The 21,377-nt window shown below is 37.6% G+C and overlaps 1 protein-coding gene across 1 annotated transcript in view; it reads right to left on the bottom strand.

Annotated features, from left to right (window-relative positions):
* The window catches only part of cacna1db (calcium channel, voltage-dependent, L type, alpha 1D subunit, b), a 216,090-nt gene that overhangs the window by 8,984 nt on the left and 185,729 nt on the right, over positions 1 to 21,377 (bottom strand). Inside the window, exons 36-38 of the mRNA XM_065247770.1 lie at positions 9,912 to 10,014; positions 9,730 to 9,831; positions 1 to 37 (exon numbers count right to left, since the gene is read on the bottom strand). Coding sequence (XP_065103842.1) covers positions 1 to 37; positions 9,730 to 9,831; positions 9,912 to 10,014 — 242 coding nt within the window. The remainder of the gene's footprint in view (positions 38 to 9,729; positions 9,832 to 9,911; positions 10,015 to 21,377) is intronic.

Here is a 21,377-nt window from a genome sequence, read left to right as displayed (position 1 = left end):
AAAGTGGCGTAAAACTTTCCCACAGTAATGTCATTATCTGAAAAGACAAACACAGCGTACTTCATTATGCAAACTGTATGGCCGTATATTTTTTATGTACCTCCACTGACGGACGCTCCAAACAACTCGACATTATTTACAATATCCATCTCATAAAGACACGCAAGTACACTGAAAAGATCAACCATTTAGGATATAGCATTTTCAAGATATATTTAACTTCATATGGCACACTTTGACATTTAATTCTTGACACAAACTAGAAAAAAATTCATAAGGTTTACTTTATTTTTGCAATTTGGGGAAATGGAGCATTTAAAAGATTTAACTTTACTATATTGATTTATGATATTCAAACAACTGCAGACATGGATCTGATTTTAATCAGTAGCTGTGTTTTGCATTGACAATTGTAATCAATTGAAATGTTCAGTCTGAATGAAAATGCTCCATGTAAACACATCAACTGGAATAAAAAGAGCCAAACTGATTTAAAATGTAATTGGGTTTATACCTTTTGTAACCCACTCTAAAGGACATGTAAATACTTGATTGGATTGATAACTGAATCTGCGCATGTGCTATCATCATTGTCTCTTTTTTAATAATGCCAGTGCATTTCCGCCACCTAGTGGCCTGGAGTGAGGAGCATATGCGCATGTGCAACGATGTAGAATTGGCGTAATGACGTATGGTTAGGGTTGCCAACTTTCTCACTCTGAAATACGGGACAAAAGATGGCCTGCTGCAGCTGTGCGGATGTAGTTTTGTGTATACAGTGTATTTAAGTCATTTGTCAAAATGATAGCTAATGCCTTGGCAACATACGGTAGGTTTATTAATGTTTGTTAATTTACAAGGTACTTTTAACGCAGTCCTTTAATTGAATCATTGCCTTTATGGTGGGATTCAAATGGTATTTCATGCATTCTGACTTAAGACAGTTTAAGAGTTGGTTTTCTCATGCTAAACAAATGCAAAGAGTCAAAAAAGCAGTTGGAAGTGTTACAGAGTATTTCTGTGCCGAATGCACTTCGGCAGGTTTCGTACAAGTTTCGGAAAGTTTTTTTCAACACGGATCCAGCTGACGTTTCAGGGGTAAGCTATACGTATTACTACTTTTTAATGGCACTTCCCCTGGAAAACCACACCTACACATCAATCAGAGGAGAGCCAGAACCGAGGATGCTAAGTTACAGGCATCACTTCACGCGACAGCTTTGTTTTATATCAAACTCAACAATGACACGAAACAAAAGTGTGTTTTTTGGATGTAAGGAGAAGTAAGCCAGTATTATGGAAACAATGAATATAGTTTGTTTATCCGGGGTAGCAGCAGAGTTTTGCGTGTGTATTTGTTTAACCCTGAATTTTGTTGAAAAGTCCCAACCGGGTCATGAGTTGCATGTGGTAAACTTTCTGTGTTATGTTGGTTAAAGGAAACATGTAGTGAATCATAAGGGTAACACGTTACTTGAAGGGGTGTTCATAAGACTGACATGACACCTTCATAATCATGACCTAACCCGTGTCATGAACAGTTATTAAGTGGCATTTGTTCAATTATGTCATATTTAATGCAAATATGACATTGTTTGAAATGTTTTTGACAACTTGACCTAAAACAATACATCATAACTTCATAAATCTGTCATAAACATGACATGGCAGAATAATGATCAAACTTAAAAAACTACCTAGCTTTAATGTCATCAAAGTACCACGAGAGCATTTCAATAGCGGTCATCTGTATGATTTCTCGAATCGCTCTCACAGGATTTTGATGTGATCTGCCTCTCGGTTCTTATGGCGCCACATGAAGTCAAAACAAGTCTGTTTTATCAGTCAGGTTAGATTAGCGTAGCAGTCAAAAAAAGGGTCACCCCTTACAGGACAAATAAATTAGGGACAGTTGTCAACCGTACGTACGCAAAGAATGAGCTTGCCATATTGTCATTTTAAAATTTTCCTAATCTCCTTTCAGTTCTTTGTATAGTGATACGAGACAGCTTTGTCTGGTCAGTCTATGATTTACTGATTCACAAACGCGTGTGTTTGGACTCGCTCTCGTGGTCGGTCTTTGCAGCACCGTGTGAAGTCAAACATGCTTTTTGGGCACACGTGAATGTGTGTTTTTGCTGCTTGATAAATATAAATCAGCGTGGCACAAAGCTCCATGTGCTCATTGTTTTTTAATTATGACGTGAAATAGATGCACAGCAGTTGTAGGACGATGGCTTGTATGCGTATCTTGAAACAGCGCAAAATCATATATTTGTGCAATGTACGCATGTCAACTGATGAAATCTGGTTTGAAGCTTGTGCCATATAAACATGTACATCAATCTGATCACATTATTAAGTGTTCATGTAAACGCTAAATGATTTCATTCCGATTGAGGCAAAAGGTGTCAATGTAGACGTAGCTATTGTGCTTTAAAATGAGTTCAATAATGAGACGGTGACATTTTTTGTAAAGTCATATTTAACAGGGACAGAACATCTTTGAGACATAAACGGATCATGTCTCGCTGAGGTTGTTTAACTTTTCGTCTGTCTAAACTGCAGACGGAAAAGTCAAAATGGAAATCGCCAGCACTGGTCGGCACAAGATGTTTTAAATTACATTAGCTCAAACATGCATTTTAGTCTGGGACTGGGATAAGCCCTGTTCAGGAAACCACCCCTTAAGGATCAAGGGAAACATAAGACATAAAAGCAAGCATATGATAATAACCAGTGCTGGGAATAATGGTGATAAAAAATAACCAGCTTTACTAACTGCAATGTTTTTTTCTCTGGTGTGTGTTGTAGTTGGGAAACATGACTGATGATGATTGGCTTAATTTCCATCATTAGCCAACCAGAGGCAGAGTGCTGCGCATCCACACAGTCAAAGTCGCAACGACAGGGCGATTGCAAGTACAACAAGCTCAAAGGTAGGGTTCACAAACTGGATGTATAATAAGTACTATTTTTCCCTTGTTGAGGTGAAAAGCAAGAATGTTCATGTAACATGCAACTTATGCCGAGGAAAAAAAGAGTCTGTTCACCTCTGCGGCAAGTAATTCTGATCTAATGAAGCACCCTTGTCACATGTCAGTAGTGTCCATTTGATTAATTTAACATTAATTATTGGGGGAATCCAAGTTACTTGACATATTAACTTTAAGTAGGGCAATAGTTACTTTTTCTGGTAATTAGTTACTTTTATAATGATTTAACAGTTACTAACTCAGTTACTATGAGGCTGTTTACACTTGGCATTAACATGCGTTTTTGTCGATCGGATCACAAGTGGACGACGTTAATGCCAGGTGTAAGAGAGCATAGAGCAGTCACTTGAATGAGACCCTCTGTGCTGTTATCATGTCTCACGGAAATAACAGCGCTATTTGGATATTATGGATTATGCTCCCACCTACTTTTAAAAACAAAGTTTTAACGCGTGGTTATTGGAACCCGGAGTAATCTTATATACAATGTGTTACGACGCAAACAGTCCTCAGATTGTAGGTGATAAGACCTTCATGCGAAATCTGATGTAAATAACAGACTATGTATCTATATTTCACGGATTATAAGCATTTGTGGACAAAAATGGTAATTGGATGTATTTTATTGGACTTTCATGGATTATTCACACATCTGAAACAGACTGGATTCGATTCGCGATCGCGTTGTTTCATCACAAAGGTAAGAAGTCACGTTATATTTTGCATGTTGTCATCTTCTGTCACAAAATACTACATTTATGATGCTAGAGCTAAAAGCTTTTTGCCAAACTAACCGAGACCGTACGCCCCGGCTTTTCTGACGAGGCGAGCCTCTTATAACTTTACGGTCTGCATAGATATATACACGGTCGGTCCGGACCTCCCGCTAGCTTCTAGCAATTAGCACGCGGTCCACAAGCTGTATACATCCCCCGCCGGGTCTTAATTTCTGTAATTTGCGAAAATAATGCGTTTGAAAATATTTATAACGGGAATATGTTAGTATTGTCCAGGGAAAACGAGTGTATTGTTCAGACTGCTACATCACAATTTACGCTGGAATCTTTGTGTCATGATGAGTTTGACACACCGAGACCGGGCCTTACAGCCCCGGCTTTTCTGAAGATGCTAACCCCCGAGCCTCTTATAACTTTACGGTCCGGACCTCCCGCTAGCTTCTAGCAATTAGCACGTGGCCCACAAGCAGTATACATCCCCCGCCGGGTCTTAATTTCTGTAATTTGCGAAAATAATGCGCTTGAAAATGTTTTATAATGGGAATATGTTAGCATTGTCCAGGGAAAACGAGTTTATTGTTGTGACTGCTAACGTAACATCACAATTTACTCATTGTGTGTCATGAGTTTCTTCACCTGTAGTGTACTTTTCTGCATGATTTGTCTGTTGGCAACATAAACCGTTAATAATAATAATATATAAAATAATAACACCGTATGGTCTGTACTGCTAACGATACCACTGAGCATGCGCACGGGGACATGACGTTAGTAGTGGGGCGTGATCAAAGGAGCAGCAGCTCATAAATATGTAAGACTAGCTCAAAACGGCACAATCTGAACTGCCCTGAAACAGAGGCTCCTAGAGATGGGTAACAATCTTTTCCTACAAGCTATTTCGAGCAAACAACTTTTGAAACATGCTTTATGGAACTCATACACCTATATAACTTGTGGAAAAGCAGTCATAAGATGGGCACTTTAAAATGAAAATTCTGTCATCATTTACTCATCCTCATGTTGTTCTAAACCTGTATGAATTTCTTTTTTCTAGGGCTGCACGATTTGGGTAATTTTTCCCATTGCGGTTATTGCTGCTAATATTGCGGTGCGCGGTTGCGATTATAATAAATGGTATCATGAGTCAACTTGATGGGTTTTAAGGAAAATGCACACACAGTTTAGTGATAATGCTAAAATGTGTATTTGTAAAACTAGAAATGTTTTTTTTTTTACAAAATGAAATAACATTTGCATTCATGTAAACATTTTCTCAAAAGTATAGCTACATTAAATAAACACATAAAAACAAAAAAATAAGATTTTGTTCAAACAAACAGGGACATTTACTCAGGATAACATATGCTCTGTATAATCTCTTTTGAAAAGGAAATTGTATGAAATTGTGGTTCACTTAATTAAACCTAAACCACTAAATCTTTGAATGATGATTTAAATGACCAACTGGTACTTCCAAATCCTCTAAACAGTTAAACATATCACATTAGAGAGATTCTTTGCCAAAAACACAAGCATGTCGACTTTCTCTGGTTTCAGACAAGAGCGATAAATTGACACAACATTACCACTGGCGCTAAAAGCTCTCTCTGATGCAGAGCTTGTTGCTTGTATGCGCAGATATTTCTGTGCTAGTTTGCATAGTCTAGGGAAGTTTACTTGAGCCGTTTCTCAATATGCGTTCTTATCTGTACTTGTGTTCTTGTGGACTTGTGAAACGTCATCAGCCGCGGCCCAAGTACTGTTCCAATTCAAAGTTCGCATCAAGCCCAAGTTCACATAAAATCCCCGGATGTGTTCTTGATCCGCCCATTTTATCGAGGATGCATCAGAGGAGACTTGTGTGTACTTATGACAGCGAAGTTTCCCAGAATGCATTTCGCGTCAGGAGTTCGTTCTTCCGAGTCTGAACTTGCAAGTTCGAACTTCGAAGGACACAAGTCCGAGTTCGGCGTACTTGGTTTTGAGAAACGGCTTTTGTGTAACTTCCACCATTTTAGTGCATCTTCTCCATGGTCTACACATGGCATGTAAATGTAAACATTGAGTTCAGAGGCCACTGCTTCTCTTAACTGTGACATGGAATCAAATGTGGATGACAATGGTGCTCTTGATGCTGTGCGTGTGGTTTCCTTAAAGAAACTGGCCAGGGTTTTCTTCTTGGCTTTAGCAGCAGGTGGACTTTCTACATCCCTGCTATCATTCGCCATCACTGCAGTGCTTTGGGCTACAGACTGCTGACCATGAATTTCCTGAAACAAATAAACAATGCACAAATTTGTTACATTGAATTCTTTCATACCAGTTAAGTAAACTCTGTGGTTTCACTCACTATCAACTCAGTGATGGCTCGTTCCTTTAAGGTCTGGGTCTCTTCTTCAGAGATGTATTGTGTTCGGAACCTTGGGTCTAGGAAAGTGGTAAAGTTTAGCAAGTCCTGCATGTCTTCACATTTGTTGTTGAGGTAGCTAAGAATATTTGATTTCAGTGATTTGGTCAGGTCTGTATCTGCTTCTTCTTCAGCCAACACTGAGGTGTTCAGAAGATGCAGAGCAGGTTTCACACAAGATATGCTCACATAACGTTCACCAGATAAGGTCTCCGTAAAGTCCTGGAGCGGGCTGAGTGCCTTGTTAACAGATTCTAAGACCTACAGGTCCTGCCATGAGGGGAGTAGGTGTCGCACTTTGTCCAAGGTTCTCTCTACAAACCGCAATGCACTTTGCTGCTCCAGGACTCTTCCTATCATTTTCTGAGTGGAACCCCATCGTGTTGAGCAGTCTGTCACCATGGCATGCTCTGGGAGGTTGAGCTCTCGTTGTGCTTCCTTCAAGGCCACTCTTTTTTTCCAACTATGGGAGAAGTGCAATGGCAGATTTGTTCTTTACACACTCATCCATCTCTTACAGAGTTATGTTTATTGCTAATTAATAGCCCTAAATGAAACAAGTGGGCCACTCCTAGTATGTCTTGTGGTGCACAAAATTTTACATTGTATTTAAGTTATTTTATTAATAAATCAAGGGTACAAATGGCCATAACCCCAAAGTTAATTGCTCCTAAAAGTACAGTAGTTTAAAATACTTGCTGTAGTAGCCAAATATGAAATAAATGTAACTTACCAATGGCCAAATGAAGTCTGTGCCCAAAACACTGGATTCTAGTCCACAGATTAAGCTCCACCGCTTTGACAATGTTGGTGCCGTTGTCTCCTCCTCACAGAGGTCCCACGCAGCCAGTGCCTTTCTCAAGCCCAAGGCTATGTTTTCTCCTTTGTGGTCTTCAGGCAAATACGATGTTTGCAGGCAGCGGCTTTCAATTCAAACTCCTCGTCGACAAAGTGCACAGTCAAGCTAATATACGGTTCACTTATCCTGCTTGACCACATGTCCGTAGTGGTGGAAAAAAACGTCACCAAAGCCATTTCCTTTTGAACTTCTTCACGGCGCGAGTTATAAAGTTTAGGGATCGCTATTTGAGAGAAATTGTTTCGAGAGGGCAGCTGGTACCTCTTGTCCAGTGTGCGGATAATTTTCTGAAATCCCACTTTACTAATGGTGTGTATGGGCATCATGTATTTTGCCAAACACTACGTTATGGAGTCGGTGATTTCTTTATGTCTAGACGAAGACTTATCGTATGGCGTGATGCTCCTAAACACATTCGGAATTGTGTTTTGTTTTGTTCGGGGAACAGCTTTTGCCTTGTTTCCTTCAGTTCTCTCTTTACTAAGTTGGGCTTTCACCATCATACATTCATCATATTTTTCTGTGTGCTGTTTCAGGTGCTGATATAAATTTGTCGTGTTGCCATGTGATGTAGCAACTTTGATTTTGCAAATCTTGCACAATACCTCTCTCTGCTCAGTGTCAGTAATCCTAAATCCAAAATACCACCATATAACAGATGTAGACCCAGCAAACACAGAACGCTCCCCTAACGTTAGTTTTTGGTTATATTTTGGTAATTTTTTGGGAACCAAATAATAACGTTCTAGTAATGTTCTTTTTAGGTTTTTTTTTAACCATAAAATAACGTTCCCATAACGTTGCAGGGTGGTTATTTTTAAATAACCTAAAAATAACTTATACAGAACTCTATTTTTTGGTTATTTTTGGGGTATTTTTTGTAACCATAAATTAACTTTCCCATAACATTGCAGTGTGGTTATTTAAAAAAAAAAAACTAAAAATAACTTATACCTAACGTTCTCTAATGGTTATTTTTTGGTTATGTTTTTTTTTTTTTTAGGAAATTAAAGCAACACCAAAGAGTTTTTTTTTAACCTTAAAATAACGTTTCCAAAAAAGTTTGTGGTTCATCCACTCAAAACAGGGTGAATGGCACTTTCACATTCGCTTTGCAGCCCTCTATAGGCCAAAACCGCACTAAAGAAGTTTCCAACCGTCGGGTAGTGGTCCTGTAGTTCGAGTGAAAACTACAAAAACTTGCTTTACGGCAGACCTACAATCCAATCAGAGACAGCTATGCTGCAGGATTTACGACAGTGGTAATTAACAATTACGCTTCTAACCTGTAGGGGGAGCAGAGAGCAATAAGTCTTTAGTGTTGCTTTAAGTGAAAGCATAATTAAACCTATTATTCCTTAAGTGTGCACGTCTGTTATGCGCGTGCTCCTCTGCACGCGCTTACCTTGCGCTCTTCACGAGTACCCGCTTTCTCTTGTGCTCAGGTAAAAACCGCGAATTCGCATAATTTAAAAAACAACGGTCCTTAACGGTTTTCTTTCCTCAGAGACATACATTATATTAGCGTTTCTTTTTTCTCTTTCTTGATTAAGTAGCTTAAATATGTGAGAAAGTAGCTTAAATTTATTGTGTTGAAGTCACTAGTTATTTATACATTTAATAAAACACAATGGTATCTAAATACAATGTGTGATGTGTTGAGGTATTTTTATTTAAAATAACCTGTGTTATAATACATTCATATGTTTCAATAAACATTTTTTTCCAGTAATAAAATAATTTAATTGTTATAAATGTTGTTATTAATATATTGGTTTACTCCTTTTTATATGGAAATGTGTATATAGCACACGTTTTACCCAGTAACGTTAGCTCAGTGTAGTTTTTGATATGCTTTAGCTATGATTTGATCTAAGATAATCTACTTGTTCATATTGCTTGTTATCAGAAATAAACTACTCTAAAATGAGTTTGAAACAGTCTATAGACATTCTCAATGGGGCTGTTTACACTTGGTATTAAGATGCGTTTTCATCGATCGGATCACAAGTGGATGAGAGAGACACATTAAGTTTACACCTGGTATTTAAATCGTCTCTTTTGTCCACTTTCGACCGCTTCTGTCCTGAATACTGTGAGGGGGTGGTCTGTGAGACGGTGGGCGAGTCTTTCTGCTGTCATTTAAACCCGAGCGGGAGTAATTATAAGTTTATATGGACCCAAACTAATATTATGTCGGAGTCCACTGCTTGTTTAGCAAGTAAACATGCTGCACAGAGTTTTGTACGTGTGTATGTAAGAGCTTTCTCTGAATTTTCAGCTCAATTAATGAAATAGGATCGCGCAACTTTCACGCTTTCAAAACGAAACTACGGAGATCAGCTGCTTTAGTTGTATCAATTAAAGGCTAAAAATAGCGCTGTTCATCATATGTTCACGGCAGAAGTCAAAAAAAGACGTAAAACTTGTGTTTAATACCTCAGATTAGATAAATGGGCGGAGAGAAGGCGGTCGCGTGTGGCTGTTCGAACACATTCAACCACATATGTGTTCCGCAACTCCAAAGCGATCCGATCGAAAGTGGTTTCGACTACCTCTGGATGTGGTTGAAAGTGGTCAAAAGTGGACGAGCTCAAAACGTTTTGAACACCGTTTACACCCGGCATTAACGTCGTCCACTTGTGATCCGATCGACGAAAACGCATGTTTATGCCAAGTGTAAACAGCCTCAATGACAACATTTGTATGTTTTGTGTGTGCGTTTCTGACCTCCAGCAGGTGGCACCACTTGGTCCAGGATTTTCAAACTGGTTCTTCTCCAGATCTTCTTGATAACAGAGCGCAACTCTTCATTGGCTTGTTCTAGATTACCTGAAGATAAACATCAGTTAAAGACAGTCACACACATGCACGCGCACTGTCACTAGTGCAGTCGCTCTCACACGTCTTACCTTCAGTCTTGATTTTCAGAGCTGTTCTGACCAAAGCAAACAGGGTGGCATTGAACATGACTGTACCATCGCTATTTAATGGCATGTTCATAGCAACCAACCTCTGAAAGACAAAAGATCAATATTTTGTAGAAATGTGTAATTAAGTACTTTTATAAGATTAAGAGTGTCAGTTTAACACTATAGTGTCTGGGACAAACTTCTTCCATTGGCCTTTCAACACACACTGCAAAAAATGATGTGTTAATTTTTCACACATTGTGTGTGTCATGCCATTTAAGGCGTTATTTCATGTTAAAATAAATAAAAGGGACAACACAAGCTGTGTTAAAAACAGTGATGCGAGTAACGCGTTACAAAGTAATTCCGTTACTGTAATTCCACTACTTTTAGCGGTAATAAGCATGTAACGATTTTTAAATCAAGTAACGCAGTTACAATTACTGAAATTTAAATGAGTTGGTTACTCGTGTTACTTTATTTTGTGATAAATGAACAAGACATTTCTGATCTAATGTCGCAGGACTGTGGTGGGCGGCACAATGAATAATGTGTTTAATGTGTTGTCCCTAAACCAACACACCTTCTGTGTTATTATTCATTGTTGACCTGCTCAGATGATGAGCTCGTGCTTGTTTGGATACCAACATATTTCTCTGAACAATTTTAAAGAAATAACACATATTTTGATCAACTGTGGCGGGATTCACATACCCTGGAGAGGTTTCGTGATTTGAGAAACTGTGGACGATATTTTGCACGAATTAAGGAAACGATTCTTTTCTTGTAGCGAAACCTAGCGAACTCACAAACAATCTTGTGGCCAAATACTGTGCGAAGTTTGGCTACGACCCTGTGGATTCTTGATAAAGATGGCAGAAAGTTCACTCTAACGTTTTCGCAATGGCAAGATGGGTTATGTGTATGGTACAGACCTTTTTAAGGATATGCTTAAAGAGCGCTATAAACGTGATCTGGTCAACCTTTTGTGTACGGTAAAATGTATTTAAATACAAATACAAAATACTGTGAGGAAAAATGTATTTAAATACAAATACAGTATTTTGTATTTTGAAAATACACAAAATACATGTGAAATTGGTGATTCAGTGCAAGTATCACTACTAGGCTGAAATCTATCTGGGTCTATTTCTGAATGCCAAAAAGCATTTAGATCTGTGCAGAGGTGGGTAGAGTACCCAAAATCTCAAGTAAAAGTACTAGTGCTTATACAAAAATGTACTCAAGTAAAAGTATCAATCTAATTATTTACTTGAGTAAGAGTAAAAAAGTATTAGATGAAAAAACTACTCAAGTTGTTAGTTACTCGTTACTTCCGATCTGATAAAGTAGCAGCGCAAAAGCACTGAATTTCAGACAACTTAGAGGGTTTTCACAAACCTCTCCTCAAAAAGTCTCATTGTTCTGCTTATAAACAAGTAAAGCAGCCTATCTCAGTCCTGCAATGGGCACATTATCACATAACGTGTCATTTGAGAAAAAATCTCAAATACACACACATGTTTTTCTGACGGTTAACTCTGTATTTATTTCATGTTCACAACACAAACTTGTCAGCATTTGCCTTTAAACAAGCAAACAGTAAACAAAAAAGAACGTGTATGTCTGTTTGTTATCATGTTTTTATATGAATAGGTTATTTTCATTGCCATTAAAGTGCAATTACTGAACATAAACAGGAGCTTAATAAAAATGATCATTTTTGAATTTCATATGGAACTTTTCTGTTTGTGCAAATCAACTCTACATTTATTATAATATATAAGTTTCTTTAAAATCAAACTTTATTATTTTATTTTTATTCATTCATTCTTTAGGAAAGATTTAAATAAAACACAATCCCGTTTTTATTGGAATGTATTTTCTACACATTAGTGAGGTGTCCGGATTTGTGTATAAATGCAAGACGTCCTTACATTTTGCTGTTCAGTTTGTTTAGTTGTGGGGAAATTATATGAAAATGTGCAGATGAACATGCTGTTTGTATGGTTTAACTTACACTAGGTTTTGTCATCGCTTGCACAAGAGTGCATATGGCAAAAAAACTCGGACAGTGTGTGAAATAGACAATACTGACACTTACTTCAGGTTGGATCTTGAATTCCTGTACGCTGAGATGTCAGCTCGTTCATTGAACAAAGCATGCATCACATTATGAAACTATTCTTTTTGACCTCTTGGAGTGAAAACATAGACCGAACTTGAAGCCGCCATGCATGATCTGCCTCCGATATCTCGCACAACGCACACGCGCCCTCCTCTGCTTCTCTTATCATCTACGCGCGGTTGCGCGTGCTAAAGGGTGACCGGGCGGGCGCGCGCGCTAAAGGGTGACGCAGCCTGTCTCGCGAAACTTTCGAACACGCCCTATAAACTTTAAAAAATATATATTCATAAATTATTACCATTTGAAAGTAGCGCAGTAACGCCGCCGAATGTAGCGAAGTAAAAGTACAGTTTTTTCACTAGAAATGTACTTGAGTAGTAAAAAGTACCTATCCTTAAATTTACTCTAAAAGTACTAGTTACACAAAAAATGTACTCAAGTACATGTAACGAAGTAAATGTAATTCGTTACTACCCACCTCTGGATCTGTGCAACTGCTTAGAAACTTTCATTTTATTTTACGTACATCTTGCTTTCCCCTGCCCTGTAGGAAATAAAAAACTAGAAAAAAGAACTTTACTCAATTATGTAATTTTTAATGTGAAGATGACATTGTTTGAGATATCTTTGTTATGACAACTTGACACATAAACCAAAACAACACAACTTGTTATAAATCATAAACAATAATTATCAAACTTAAGAAACTACCTAGCTTTGTGGGTTAATATTACATTACAACTGTGATTTAAATGTCATTAAGTGTTAATACTATGTCAAATATTATTAATACTTGGTCAAATAAACACTATGAACTGAAGAATATTCATGACGCTCTTATAAAACTATTTAACAGAGTAATAACACTTAATTACATTTTAATGACAAATTCAATTTGTATCACTGGTAAAAAGTGGTCAGTTATGTTTTCTTGGTTAATGTCAAGTTGTCATAACAAAGACAAAGGAAAGAAATCTTTGCAATAGAAATGACATAATTGAACAAATGACACTTAATGACAGTAGTCATAAACGTCAATAAAATCTCCTTCATATTCATGACATGATTATGAATGTGTCATGTCAGCCTTATGAACACCCATTCAAGTAAAGTGATATTTTATAAAAACATCATAAACACTTTTTCATGTGTCGTCGACCCACAACCTAAACAGTTTATATGTGAAGAAATCCACGTATTTACTTCTCACGAAGTGTTTGACAAATTATTCTGCAAACTACTTTCTCTCATCATTGCTTTTTGATGGTTTTGAGAACAATTACTCAAGAGTCGCCCTCTGTCATTTACAGAAATAACGGAGCGCACGTCAAGCATAAAAGTCTTGTAGGTTTACTGAGGAGCCTGCAGGTTCAGCAGGTTCACGCCGTAGAGTAGAGCCATGCGAATTGCAAAAGTGTAAACAAGGCTTCAACTGCACAAAGCTAAAGAGAAATCAGCACCTGTGTGTCCACTTGCCACATCACGTGTGAAAGGGCCTTTATAGTAAAACACCACCGTTTTTCAAAATTTTACTATGTTCTTACCTCAACTTAGATGAATGAATACATGCCTATTTTTTCAATATGTGCATGAATGTGTTAGCATTTAGCCTAGTCCCATTTATTCCTTAGGATCTAAACAGGGAAGAATTTAGAAGCCACCAAACACTTTCATGTTTTCCCCATTCAAAGACCGTTACATAGTTACACGAGTAAGTATGGTGGCGCAAAGTAAAACGTGATTTTTAAATGAATAAAAAATGAGAACTATATTGTATGACGGAAGAGCACTTAGTTTGCAGCACTTCAACCTCTGGCGCAGTAACATCATCACTCCTGCAAACTAAGTGCTCTTCCTCCATTCATTGAAAATAGATAGTTATGTATTAATTTGTCTAAATTGAGGTAAGAACATAGTAAAATATTGAAAATGGTGGTTTTCCTTTAAGTCAAAAGTTTAGGCCTATTTGTCAGCGTTCCACACTCTGTCTCATGCTTTGTGTACACCTAAAGACTTTGAAAAGATTTAGAAAAGACTTTATAAGATTATCAGCTCACATCTAAAGACTTGGGTTCACAGTTTTTAGTCTCAGACTAAAGATTTAACAAACACTGAATCTTGTAGTGACACTATTTACAAGACTACAACAAGATTATTTTAGCTTTTTATCATCATGCTCAGCAGTGATTTAACAAAAATATATGCGCGTGTCCATTGTGCTTTCACACCAGCTGCGTTTGCAGCGCATACTGTGCAGTTTACAGTTTTTCTCAGTCGCTTTGGTACAATTCTCAGATCAGAATTGAAATTCTACTTGTACTTGTTCATTTCTCACATCATTGTGTCACTTGTGCACATCAAAAAAGCAGTTTCTTATTTCTTTGAACAAGTTGCAAATGCTTTGGTACATCCATGCAAATGATTATGTACAATTCTCTGCTTTTTCCTACATTATCGATTGCTTATGTCATGTTGATCAAAATGTATTATAATGGGTCTCTGTTGAATAGTCTTACCCCCCACAACATTTAGGCATCAGTTCATAGTACAAGTCTTTACATGCAAAATTATTGAACAAGTTCTCATAATACAGTTCTCATAATTGTGCCGGTCAAACATATTTTTTTTATACATTTCTATTAGAAGTTTTTTCTAAATCTGTCCTGACTTGGTAAATTGCTCCCAGGTGAATCTTGACTTTCTCTAACAGACAGAAACGTCCCCAGCAAGCAAAAACTGAGATGTTGAAATGACGGCTAATTATAGACCCGATATAGTCCAGCTATGAGTAACCCACTTCTACCCTAAATAACCTTGAATTTGGTTACATGCCATTTTTGCCCAAATAACTTGAAGATGTATGATATTCCAACAGGTGTTCAAGGTGTTTGCTTTCAATTCTTTTACATGATCTAAAAGTATTTGTATGGTCTATTTTTTGGCTATATGGTTAGATGTCTATTAGACTTTCACTGGCAGCCCAAATTTAGCCTTGTTAGCCAAACATGCTTGCTGGGTCAGGAGGTATAGGAAGACTTCAGTGTAAGACAGCACTGCATGTACAGTTTTCCCTAAAGATATTGTTCAATGTTCACATTTCTACTTTTTTTCTTTGGGCTATGCAGTGCTTTTCCTTTCTGTATGGCAATGACATGGTTTGTCAATGAATTACAGTACAAACAGTAAAAGCGTAAATGTAAATTTTGTTTAGTCTCTTGCAATCAAACTCCCACATAACTTACACTAAGGTGTAAATTACAATTTACAATACTTGTCGTCAAAACTTTAGCGATAGTTTACATCAGGAAATCACTTCAGAGTAAACTGTTATACTGACAACGTGACTAAACAATTTGACTGTCTTATCCATGCACAATGACACATTGACTTGTCATTCTGATGGCAATGACATGTTCAGTGACACAGATATTTGAGAGATGAATTTTGAGTAAGAGACTGGCTTTTGCAGGTTTTCCATGGTGTTTTGCTACTTGTCCGAATTGTTTTGAGAAATGCACTTACTGTTTTGCAAATTGTGAGTATGATTGGAGAAATGTACCAAAGCGATTGAGAAAAACTGTAATAACAGTATAAAAATCTCAAGTTCACATTACTTTATTTTATGTGCATTAATGAGCAAAACCTCTTCAAGACGGTTTTTGACGGTCAGTGTAATTTATATAGCTGTGATTTGTTTAACCCACATTGTTTTCGTGCTGTTCTGGTTCGTGTAATGACAGATATAGACACAATACACAATTATAGACATAAAAAGCCCTTGGCACATTATTAAATCTGTTTCTCTTACGTTTTAAGATAAAATAAAAAATATCACGCAGTGATTGACAGCATGAAGCAGTCGATCGTGTTTCCCGTCCTGTGGCGCCCTTCCACAACTTTTTAAAACCGGAAGTATTGCCCTATGGCAAGCGGCTGCATGTCCGTGTCTGTTTTAAAGATCGCTCTGAATGGGATCTCTATGAAAAGTCCGTCAGAAAAATGGAATTATCTCTGCTTTTTGCTCAAAATGTGGTGTTTTTGCAAAAACCTACCCATATTCAAAAGCTGATTGCAAAAGAACCACTGAAGGTAGGATGAAACGGTTTTTTTTGTTTGAAAGCAGAGGGTCTGTTCTTTCATTTGGTATATTGTATGTTTATATATTTAAAGAAGAACATTTTCTGGAAGGCATTAAACTTTGGTGAAAATCATGAAAAAACCTGGCGCTGGCTGGCAACTTTTTTTAAAAACGCTGGCGGTGAAAGAGTTAATGATGATTAAAAACAATGTCTGTTCCTGTGGTATCTTTTACGCATATACATTTTTACATTACGCGTTTTTAGTTTTCCAAACGTTTTAATTTATTTTAATATCACACTGATTGTGTTCATCAGTAACTGTATAGTTTGCTTTAGGGGTTTTAAGGTTTTCTCACGGATTATGTATGATGTTTTCTTGTATGTTTTGCTGCCCCGGTTTCATAAAAAACACAAATATACATGATTTCTTTGTCTTAATGTCAGTAACATTACCATTAGATGCAGTCATAAGACATTTTAGATATCTTCTTCAGACAACGCGTAACTCTGTTCATGTTTTTGATCTTTATACGTTTTCTCGATTACGCACAGAGAAACGTGAAACATTAATAGAAATTACATATGCCTTTATCTTATGTCTTTCGGTGGTGTAAATAAAGGTCACCTGCATTAGTATGAAAAGCTAAACCCCACAGGCATGACCTTATCCTAATACAGTCATTTGTTACTTGGTGACTGTCACATAGACACATCGGTTACTATGTAACAAACCTGGTACTTTAAACCCGAATTATGCCATCATTTTTTATTTTAAGCCTTTCAACTAGTCAATATGATTTTAAAAACATTTTAACATACATTTAATTTATAAAACAGGCATGATCTTGACATTATCGTCAGCGGTTTCCAAAAAAAGTCAGACTTTACATTTCCATATGGTGTTTTGGCTTCATGTTAGAGATGCGCGGTTACAGCAGCGGACTCCGCGGTTAAACCGTGGATCGGGCGGATGACGTGAAGAAATATAATATTTTAATTAAAATCGGGCGGGTGGCGGTTGAACCAATCAAATGAAAAAATATATACATTGTTAAATTGAATTACCTACATCCTAAAATAACGAGCACACTTTAAACGTCAAATTTTATCAGGCATTAATTTGGCCCATCGTTGAGTCTCTATACATGCTACTATCAGAGATGGCGGCGCATGTGAAGGTGGTACGTGACAAACTGAAAAAGGGAGAACTAAAAACTAAGGAAAAAGAAGGTAGGAAAAGTGCTGCCTGGAATAAATTTTATGAAGTTGTTAATCAGGATGACACAAGTGGAGGCTATGTCATTTGCAAAACCTGTGAAGCTGTTTATGTTCATGACAGTCACAAGACAAGTACGTCTAACATGGTGCATCACACGTGTGTTAAACCCCAAACCTCCACGAACATACTGACAATTTTCGTCCGTCGAGATCCCAACAGAGTACCACAGGATGTCAAATCAAAGCTCACAGATGCATGTGTGGACCTGTGCTCTATTGATATTCGCCCGTTTTAATATAGCTTCTGGTAAAGGATTCCACCAAGTGGCCCAGACGTTGATTGACATATGACCCAAGTTCGGTTCAGTTGACGCTGGTGCCATCTTACCCCATCGGCAAACTGTGTGCGATCGGGCAAAGAACCAGGCTTCCATTGATAAGTAGAAGCGTTCAGAGGCCATCCAGAAAGCTATAAGCAGCAACGGTGGTATTGCCATAACCACAGATATGTGGACCGATGAATTTAAAAAGAGGTCATACACCGTCCTTACGTGTCATTACATCAGTCAGTGGAAGCTGGAAAATCGTATTTTGGCAACGGTAGAATTTGACCCTACACTAAAAACTAAAAAACAGTGAAAACCTTCATGAGCAGGTAACCAGTGTGTGTTAACGTCCTACGGAATACAGACAGAAAGTAGTGTTTGTCAGTGACCAGGGCTCAAACATAAAGGCTGCACTCCGGTCCTACCACTGGATTCCGTGCTCTGCACACATCCTTAACACGGTGCTGAGACATACATTCTGTACAAAGGGTTACTCCGAGTCCGATGGCATTGAAGATGTAGCGGACATGATCGATTACTGCAAAGAGCTCGTTGCATACCTGAAGAGAACCTGTGCGATCGCCAGCTTAAAGCACACCGTGAATCAAGAATGTGATGTGCAATGGAACAGTAAAGTTCCTATGTTGGAATCGATACAGAAACAATTACCAAGACATAAGAGAGCTGCTAGAGAAAAGAGACAAAGAACATCGCCTTAATGGCATCCACCAGGATCTACTCACACATTTGATCGACTTTCTCACCCTTTTTTTTCCTCACCCTTGAGGTGAACATTACCCAACCATTCACATGATGTTGCTCTGGTTTGTCAAGCTCAAAAAACACTAATTTATCATTCTTGCGTAGAAACAGGCGTACATGTTGGCGTAAGATTATGCTTACACTCCTCTCACCGCCTGATTTATGAAGCTGTGCGTACCTTTGAAATTCAGGTGTAAGCAATATCAGCCCTTCATAAATCCTTGTGCTTTCTTGCAATGTGCCGCTTCAGATTCCAGGATGAATATTTGCTAACTTTTACAGTCTCTCTGCACTCCCTTTCAATTTTTTCTTCCTGTCCAATCTTAACTTTGATTTTTACTTTACATTTATGTATAAGGCTTGAATTCCATATTCTCGAACTAGCAAATTATCAAAGGGCGTTCTGGGTTCAACGATCGGTGCTGAGCAAGCGGATTTTTCGGAAAGGTGCTCTGATGGTAATATTACGCCACCGCTCAACGCTCCGCCTACAAATCAAATGCTTTGGTAAAGTCACACAAATTAAACATTGAAGTTCATGTTGCACAAAAAAACACTTAAGTTTAAAATTACTTTGTTGTTGTTTTTTTACAGTGGGTCATGATATATAATATATACTATTTTTTTTGCCATTGCGTTTTGTTGTGTTAGGAATTTTCTGTGCATTTCCTTAACTCAAAACGTGCGTACACCACCTCCTGAGCTAGCGTAGGATTTAAGCGTGCCGTACACCAACGTCCATATTTATAAATCTCAAAGTCACCGTGGTTTTGTGTGTACGCTGGAAATTTGGTGTACGCACTTTTGATAAATGAGGGCCACTGTGAGCACAAATTTGGAGACCCACCTTATATGAAAAGTCTCCGCTCTCGTGCATCTGCCCTTCTCGATGAGAAGAGTCCCTGAAAATGCTGGTAGAAGAGGAAAGACGAGAAGTGATTAAGCAAGTTTCGCGAAGTTCTACCAGAGGAAGGCGTCCGTCTCAGTCATGATGGAGAAGGAAGCAACCCTGTCACCGAGCTAATGCCAGCAACAGAGCAAGGTGCCGAAGGTAGGTCGATGCTTTGCCTATAGGTTATTAAGTTTAATTTATACACTACTGTGCAAATGTTTAGGGTCACTTGACAAAATGTTAACTATGATTTTAAAAATAATTTAATCTGAAGGTGTATGGTTAAATGCTTGAAATTACGTTTGTAGACAAAATATACCTGTGCCAAACAGATTAATTTTTGTTATTAGAAAACTAAAATTTAATTTTAAAATATTACTTTTGAAAAAGATGACTTAACACTGAATATTGAAAAAAGCAGCCAATAAGAGCCCAGATTAAATATGAACTTATACTATTTAAATAAACTCTTTAAAATTCACCCTTAATTGAAAATTTAAGAAGCTTAATTCTTGAAAAAATGACACGCATACAGTTTTGCAATTTCTAGGCAAAGGGTGACTGCACTTCAGATAATAAAATATAACGGAGTTTTGATTTATTTTGGATGCTTTTAGTCACCAACATAATTGAATTAATCAATATTAGATTTCATTGTTTTTTTTTAGGTATAGCTGATGGCGCACTAACGACAAAGCCAAGGATTGACTTCACGGAATGGGATGAGAAGGATACAATAACTGTGGATGAAGTACAGGAGTATTCCCCTACAAACTAGAATATAGACGGATCAGCAGAGGAAAATCTACTTTCCTTTTGGGAGAAACAAGGCCAGTCATTCCCACGACTACAGTACCTTGCTAAGAGGATTGTATGCATTCCAGCAACAAGTGCTGCGAGCGAACGCTCCTTCAGTGCAGCAGGGCGCGTTATAGAGGCCAGGGCTCTCGCCTGAATCCTGACACTGTAGATGCCATTTTATTTCTGCATAGTGCTAAGAAAAATTCTACCTAGACTTACGGTTATATTGATATTATGATATGATACAGAAATTAACCTGGTCAGAATTGATGTTTGTTTAAACATATGTTTGTATGTTATTTTCTAATTTAAGTTTGTGGGGGTGACTGATAATTTAAGCATTAAGATGCACATGTAGCCTATATGCAGTTTTATTTTATTTATGTTTTTATTTAAACTGTTTGCAAAACATAGTTGGTTAAAGTCCTATGCCTACATTGGGATATTTCTTTATTTAAAAATTTTTTTTCCTGCCTGCTGTTTGTTTTGGCACATAAAATAGGCATTATCTAGACTCTAGAAATATGAATAAAGGTTCATCTGTCTCGCGGAATTGGTGTTTTTCAATGTTTCACTGAGCAACCGCTCTCACACACACACACACACACACACACGCACACGCACGCACACACTAAAGGTAACAAAAAGTTAAGTAAAATTAAATTGAAAGTTAAATTACGTATCCTACCAGCATTTTTCCTATCAATAAGAAAGAAGAATAAGCTATAGTGAAAAAAGAAGGTAAGAAAAACAGATAGTTGGAAAACTGTTATTAGACCATTGATAATTTATTAGATGTGACTGTAAGGCAGGCAAGCAAGCAAGTTTGGGGGTTGTTACTAAAAATGTAAACATGCACGTTCATTGTTGTGCGGTGGACTTTCGGAATGAATAGAGTCGGCGTTTCTTCAATATCGAGGCCCCATAGTTTGTCCCGTTCGGCTTGCTGGTATAAAATGAATTGCGCTGTCTGCATTAAAATGGTGTCTCTCTTTCCATGCAGTCAAATTAATAGGAGTCTTCAGAACATGCTTGTCACCCTGACATGACTGTGCATAAAGTATAATGTGAATGAATTGTTTTTTATTAGGGCTTGCTTTCTTGTTGCAAAAAAATAAGTACAATAGGCATTAATTGCTAAATAGCAGCCTGTTGAATTTTTTTATTACAATGACAAAATTGTAGACTACAGGCTGATGTGCGTTTTATTTGGAGACTGTTTCGCGAGACAGAGACAGAGTTCGCTGCTGATGTTCTGGG

Source organism: Paramisgurnus dabryanus, chromosome 11 (genome assembly GCF_030506205.2).
Source record: "Paramisgurnus dabryanus chromosome 11, PD_genome_1.1, whole genome shotgun sequence".
Lineage (NCBI taxonomy): Eukaryota > Metazoa > Chordata > Actinopteri > Cypriniformes > Cobitidae > Paramisgurnus > Paramisgurnus dabryanus.
Note: the sequence above shows the minus strand (reverse complement) of the source record. Positions and strands in the feature narration are given on the sequence as shown.